Genomic DNA, 7,018 nt, shown 5'->3' with positions numbered 1-7,018 from the left:
CCTTGATGCAGAGAACTTGTAAAAACATGGGTAAACAAAAAAATACAGATGAAAACACAGGCTCTTTGTAGAAATACATACCTTACCTCAACAACATCTTTAATTCAACAATGTATTTTTAAGAGAGTGCACTCTTGCACTGCAGGTATCAGCTCCAATGTTCATGAATCACCTCGAAAGTGTATCTGAGGTGTTTTCTGGGGTAGTTTATGTTGAGAGCATAAAGCAATGTCATTTGTATGTCACCAAATCCTCGCAGAACAACTGCTTCCTCGATTACAAGGGCCACATCACTAGAGTTGCATGGAATTGGGTCTATCACATCTTCCACCACTGCGATGATTCCTAGAGTCATGCCCCGATCATATCTTCTTCGGAATCTGTGTGCTGTATTAAAAAATGACAAACTTCAAAATGTGCTTTCACACATACAACACTGAAGCTCAACCACTTAAACACAACATGAGTACACCAAGTCTTATTTAGTGTTCCGAAGAAGATTAAAGGTCTTACAGGCTTGGAACAATATGAGGGCGAGTAATTGATGAGAGAACTTTAATTTTTGAATGAACTATCCTGTAAAAAACCTTTAAACTGAGAGACTTAGGTCAAATACTATACACTGTGAATAAACGGAGGCATTTTGCATCTGTACACTAAATGAAGCATTATAAAATGTTACAATCAAGCTACAATATTTTAAGGCCTAAAGAAATTGATTTCACAGGGGACTTTTTTCTTCCAAAATGTAATTTTGATTATCAAAGATAAAACTTAAAGGTGGTATCAGCGATTTCAGGCCCAAACATAAATGATCACATTCATCTAATATTTCCTAACGATCCGCTAGCTGCCCGCCCCATAAGCATGCTGTCAAAAAACCGCATCTCTCTAGGTAGCCTAGGCTCTGAGATCTGCACACAAAAACAGTTGGTATCAAAATCACTCAAAACCAAAATAAATAGTGTTCCAACCAATCATCGACAGGGGCGGGTGTTGTGAGGTTTTCGCGTGCAGCCGTCATAGGCAGCCGTGCACGAGCGCAAAACCTCACAACACCCGCCCCTGTCGATGATTGGTTGGAACACTATTTATTTTGGTTTTGAGTGATGTTGATACCAACTGTTTTTGTGTGCAGATCTCAGAGCCTAGCTACCTAGAGAGACGCGGTTTTTTGACAGCATGCTTATGGGGCGGGCAGCTAGCGGATCGTTAGGAAATATTAGATGAATGTGATAATTTATGTTTGGGCCTGAAATCGCTGATACCACCTTTAATATGTCATTATAAAATGATTGACTAGAAGGTGACTAATTTTAATTTATTTTAAATACGCATTAACAAATGACATATTACTTTTTTCTTCAATATTTTGCAGCACTAATAAAAAATATGCACGACAACAGAAATGGCAAGAAAGGAAGTGCCCATAATGTTTATGAAAAAAGTACAGTAGAAATATATGTACTTACATTTTTATCTAGGCTGTCCATTATGGTCCTCATTTCAGCAATGTCAGCAAAGTGCTTGAACGGTAGACACAACAGTTTTGGTAGATGCCAGTCAAGACCCTCATAAAAGGACTTGCTCAGGTCCAGTGAAATTAGCATGTTGAATTCTGCACTGATCTAAACTAATATTAAATGACACAAACATAACAGCAGCATGTTAAACAACACTGCAAAATAAAATATCTACATATTCATCTAAACACCATTTTCAGCAGTGTAGGACTTTACCTGTCTCTCACAAAAAAAGAACCGGCCACCTCTTTTTCCATAGCAGATACTGGAGGATCCTTTTTTAACTCTCCTGTCTGCCTGTAATGCCACAGGTCTCTGAGAAAGCATAAAGATCACAATTCAACGTAAAAGCTGCAGCACAGAGCCGGACAGATTGTGTGTGGTCCCTGGACAAATGTATTTTTTAGAGCAAACTCAGTTCTAAATGAACACACACAGTCTTTATAGATGCAGGGAAGCAGACAGTTACTTACATGATGGCAGTGCTTCAGCTTGTAGTGCCTTCTGACAATGCGTTCATTGGTTGTCTTGAATAAACAGAACTTGCTGCTCCACTTTATTGGTCAAGGGCAAAAGAAAAGAACAATTAAGTCAACTAACATTTAATAAACCGAGTACACATACACAATCAAGATCAAGACTAGATCAATAATAGTTTATCACCAAATTTGTGGATATATATTTATTGACATTACTATTAAGACCTTATTAGGACAGTATTAGCTGCTAAGCATTTCACTAGTTCTGGGGAAAACACTGCGATGGTTAAGCGGTTGCTATAGTTACATAATCTCCCACAATAAACTAAACATAACTGACCACAGTCTTTTAAGTTCGACATTTAATAAGTAAAACTAGACAGTTGTACAACAACTTTTCAGTTATGGAGCGTCCATCTCGAACACCGGAGGATTCTGATAATCCTGCCGCACCACTCACACAGTTTTACATTAAATTAACGTTACATTATTTGTCAGCTCGTTGTTGTCGTACTCACGCGTCGACGCTGCTTTGCCTGAATGGTGATTAGACTTGCTGATTTTGGCGCAAATAACTTGAACATGAGAGTGAACAAACATGGTAGAAATGCGTTATTTTTCACGACATGCTTTTCCCGCTCTCTAGGCTATTTTATCATTCATCCATATATCAGTCTCTCTCACATAATTAATATATATATATATATATATATATATATATATATATATATATATATATTAGCCTATGTAACGTTAAACTGGTAAAACTGGTAAAACTGGATTAGCAACAGTCCAATGTGATCTAGAAACGTTGATATTGAACAATACATGGATGATTACTTCATATGTCATTTTACAAGTTATTACATCATATTAACGAATATTTACTTACCATATTTGATGATAGTGGAAGAATTAAATCATCTGCCGATAAACTCTCCAGCAATGGCCGATGAAGGAGTCAAGGCGAGAGACCGTACTCGGTTACTAACGTAACCTCGGTTCTCTCTAGAGAGGAGGAAACGAGTACTGCGTAAATCTTACGCTAGGGGAAAATCTCTTTTCCGCGAGATACTGAAGCCAAAAAATTATCCTTAATTTTGAAATAATGTAAAACGCGTTGCGGCAGCATGCAGACACAGGCGAGACGGCTTGTGCGCCTATTGGCTGCCCTGCGGCAACTGCAGCAGCCTATCGATAAGGCCCACTCGTGACGTCAGCTCCAATGGGGGCGCTTCGCGCCCAATACGTCACGTCCCGCCAGAATGGGCGTGGTCTAGGGCTATAAACATAGCTTCGAGAGGCTAGCTCACTGGTTTTTCATCGCCGAAGCGAACCAGAGCGTGTGCAGGCACGGCAAGATACGCAGTACTCGTTTCCTCTCTAGAGAGAACCGAGGTTACGTTAGTAACCGAGTACGTTCTCTTACGAGAGGTACTCTCGTACTGCGGAAATCTTACGCTAGGGGAAACAGTGTAAAACGCCGTGCATGCTAAGATCCAGCACCAAAGTCCCAAGGGCAAGTGCCCGGGCTCATATAGTACATGATCATAATGGACTCACAGAGAGCCCAGGAAAGAGTGGCTAGAATAGCATCATTCCTGTAATAATATAACATCTTATAAGGAGCAGTTATACTGATGATGTGTCGTACAGTCAGGGCGACCCCCGGCCTGGACTGACGAATATAGTGGGTCTTACACACTGCCCATAGAGCTGCGCGATCCAACAGCGAGCATTTGCTCAAGCAGTTTCAGTATTCTGGCCCGAACACATCAGGGCAGACAGTACCGATTTTAGACCGAAAGCAGCTTAGCCTGCAAGGCGGGAACCTCTAGGTTATAAAACCTTATAAATGTAGACGGGGAGGCCCAGCCTGCCGCCATACAGATATCTTGCAAGGCAATCCCACTAGACCAAGCCCACGACGAGGCCACGCCTCTCGTGGAGTGTGCTCTGACTCCAAATGGGCACTGTAAGCCCTTAGAGGTATAAGCCAGCGCTATAGCATCAACTATCCAACTGGATAGGCTCTGTTTCGACACGGCAAGTCCCTTAGAACGTCCGTAGAGTGAAAACAAAGAGCTGCTCTGTCTGTCTGAAAACAGACGTGCGAGACACATAAGCTCTTAATGCTCTGACTGGGCAAAGGAAGCTTGCGTCTCCTTCCTCGTCAGAGACCGGTAAGGCTGACAGGGAATGACCTGCGCCCTAAACGGTGTGTTGAGGGATTTTGGAACATAACCGTGCTTAGGTTTGAGTATAACTCTTGAGTCATTAGGCCCAAACTCCATACACGTCGCGCTTACTGAGAGCGCGTGTAAGTCCCCTGTGCGCTTCACTGAAGCGAGAGCCAGAAGAAACACTGTCTTGAAAGACAGGTGTTTAAGATCAATCGTCTGTAAAGGCTCGAATGGGTCACCTTTCATGGCTTCCAGCACTGTAGAAAGGTTCCATACAGGGACTGAGGGAGGCCTGGGAGGATTCAGTCTCTTAGCTCCTCTAAGGAAGACGATGACTAAATCGTTCCTTCCTACTGACTGACCCAGCGTTGTTTTTGAGAACGCTGCTATGGCCGCCACATACACTTTGAGCGTGGAAGGGGTCCTGCCCTTGTCCAACAGCTCTTGTAGGAAGGAGAGAACCTCCGTCACCCCACAGTCTAGGGGCGACACGCCACAAGCTGTGCATCAGCTGGAGAACACTGACCATTTCGAGGAATAGAGACGTCGCATAGACGGAGCTCTAGCCTGCGTGATCGTGTTTAACACTCCGCTTGGGGAGGTCAGCGGGTACCCGTTGATGGCCCAAACATGAAGGGACCACAGCTCTGGGCGCGGATGCCAAAACGAGCCCTTGGCCTGAGAGAGGAGGTCCCTCCTCACTGGCACTGGCCATGGGGCAGTGCTTGCTAGCTGCATCAGAACTGGGAACCAGGGTTGGTTTTTCCAGAACGGCGCTACGAGTAGCACTGAGCATCCTTCTCTGATCCGTTCTATCACCTGAGGCAGGAGAAAGACGGGAGGAAAGGCATAGAGCGGGCGGCGGGGCCATACGTGAGCCAGCGCGTCCCTGCTCTTGGAGAAAAATTCCAGACAGTGAGCGTTTTCTTGAGACGCGAACAGGTCTACTTCCGCTCTGCCGAATTGTCTGTGTCTGTGGGTGTAGAGGCCATTCGCCTGTCGGAACATTGTTTCTGGACAGTCTGTCCGGTCCTACGTTCAGGAGCCCTGGCACATGCGCTGCTCTCGGCGAGAGCAGGTTGCGCTGAGCCCACACCAGGAGGCGTTCTGTCAGCCTGTGCAGGTTTCGGGACCTGAGGCCGCCCTGGCGATTTATGTAGGACACCACTGACATGTTGTCCGAGCGGACCAGGACGTGGTGTCCTCGTATTTAGGGACAAAAACGCGTCAGTGTGTTGTCTACTGCCAACATTTCGAGGCAGTTTATGTGTAGAAGCTTCTCCCGTTCTGACCATTGGCCGAAGAACGGTCTGCCCTTGAGCAGTGCTCCCCATCCCAAGGTGGAGGCGTCCGTAGACACTACCTTCACACTCGAGGAAGTCCCCAGGCTAACACCTGATTGGTACAAGTCGTTTGCTTTCCCAGGTTTCAGAGCTGCGATGCATTTCTGATTGACCTTGAGACGAAGCAGACCGGAAGCCCACGCTCGGCGCGGTACTCGCGCTTTCAGCCAGAACTGTAGCGGGCGCATGCGAAGCAAGCCCAACTGAAGTACTGATGATGCTGAGGCCATGAGACCTAGCATCCTCTGAAATTTCTTGAGCGGGACAGATGCGCCGCAGCGGAAAGAGCTCGCTGCGCGCTGAATGTCTAGTACGCGCTCTGGTGACAGTCGCGCTATCATAGACAGCGAGTCCAGTTCTGTGCCCAGAAAAGATATTATCTGTCTGGGAGACAGAGAACTCTTCGCCCAATTGACCCAGATTCTCGAGGTGATCGAGCAAAATGGTCCTGTGCTCTATGAGCACCGAGTGAGATTGAGCTAGAATCAGCCAATCGTCCAAGTAGTTCAATACTCGCATGCCCTGTAGTCTGAGGGGTGCGAGCGGCTAGAGACAAGCCGAACGGTAGGACTGAGCACTGATATGCCTGGCCCTCGAAGGCGAATCTCAAACGTCGCCTGTGACGTGACGCTATTTGTATTTGAAAATATGCGTCTTTCAGATCTATTGACACAAACCAATCTCCTCGGCGAATGTGCGTGAGGGTTTTTCTGGTCGTGAGCATTCCGAACTGTTGCTTCGCAAGCACTCTGTTCAGTTGCCTTAGATCTAGTATGGGTCTGAGACCCCCGTCTTTTTTCAGTACCAGGAAGTATCTGCTGTATAGCCCTCCTTCACTCTGAGCTTGAGATAAAGGCTCTATGGCCCCTTTGCTCAACAGTTTAAAAATTTCGGCTCGAAGTAGGTGGTGCTACTTCTGTTTTTACCGTAGCTTCGACGCGCGTCACATAGCGGCGAGGGCGTCGGCGAAACTGTAGCGAATAGCCTCTTTCTATAATGTCTAGCACCCACTTCAAAACCCCCGGGTAGCCTTGCCCATGCATCTGCACGAATGGCTAGGGGCTGAATGCGGAGCGCGCTCTGGTCGCTCAGCGACAGAGGGGCTTCGGTGTGCTGTAACATAAGCGTCGCGCTTCGAGGCAGGGGGCGCGCTGATAACGGCGGGCAGATTGCCCGCGCTCGACTCCTTTGCGGTGGTCAACCGAGAGGGGAGGGCTGGGCGAGTCCCGTAGGACCTGTCATGTCTATGTGTGAATGTGGGCGCGGGATAGCGGGCACATTTACAACACTGAGAGCATTGTTCGCCTGAGCAGAGCGAATGCACGTTGGTTTTGTTTTTACAGAAACCTTGAGATATGCGGAACGTAGTGTTTGTGGGCACTGGGCAGTGGGCACATTTACCACGTTTAATGCGCAATCGACCTGGGTCGATTTCATGTGCGCGAGCCCTGTGTGACGGGCTGTGTTTCTGTGTAGGAATTTCGTCTACA

At 46.4% G+C, this 7,018-nt stretch overlaps 1 protein-coding gene across 1 annotated transcript; it reads right to left on the bottom strand.

Annotated features, from left to right (window-relative positions):
- Positions 1 to 2,957, bottom strand: LOC309489733 (uncharacterized protein). Its single transcript, XM_082158591.1, has 6 exons — positions 2,895 to 2,957; positions 2,521 to 2,577; positions 1,997 to 2,077; positions 1,740 to 1,838; positions 1,473 to 1,628; positions 1 to 387 (listed from the first exon to the last, which is right to left on the bottom strand). The coding sequence occupies exons 1-6, from the start codon at positions 2,895 to 2,897 to the stop codon at positions 352 to 354; spliced, it is 432 nt and encodes a 143-aa protein (XP_082014717.1). The 5' UTR covers positions 2,898 to 2,957; the 3' UTR covers positions 1 to 351.
- Positions 2,958 to 7,018: the final 4,061 nt, after the last annotated feature.

Source organism: Leuciscus leuciscus, assembly GCF_965113295.1.
Source record: "Leuciscus leuciscus genome assembly, chromosome: 24".
NCBI lineage: Eukaryota > Metazoa > Chordata > Actinopteri > Cypriniformes > Leuciscidae > Leuciscus > Leuciscus leuciscus.
The sequence above is the reverse complement of the archived record's forward strand: the minus strand, read 5'-3'. Positions and strand labels throughout refer to the sequence as shown.

Bases quoted from the DNA above. Each gene is read 5' to 3' on its own strand.
- LOC309489733 (XM_082158591.1), bottom strand. The intron at 1,839-1,996 runs GTAAGTAACTGT...ATGCTTTCTCAG, and splicing joins AGCTGAAGCACTGCCATCAT to AGACCTGTGGCATTACAGGC. The intron at 388-1,472 runs GTAAGTACATAT...TTTTTAATACAG, and splicing joins TGGACAGCCTAGATAAAAAT to CACACAGATTCCGAAGAAGA.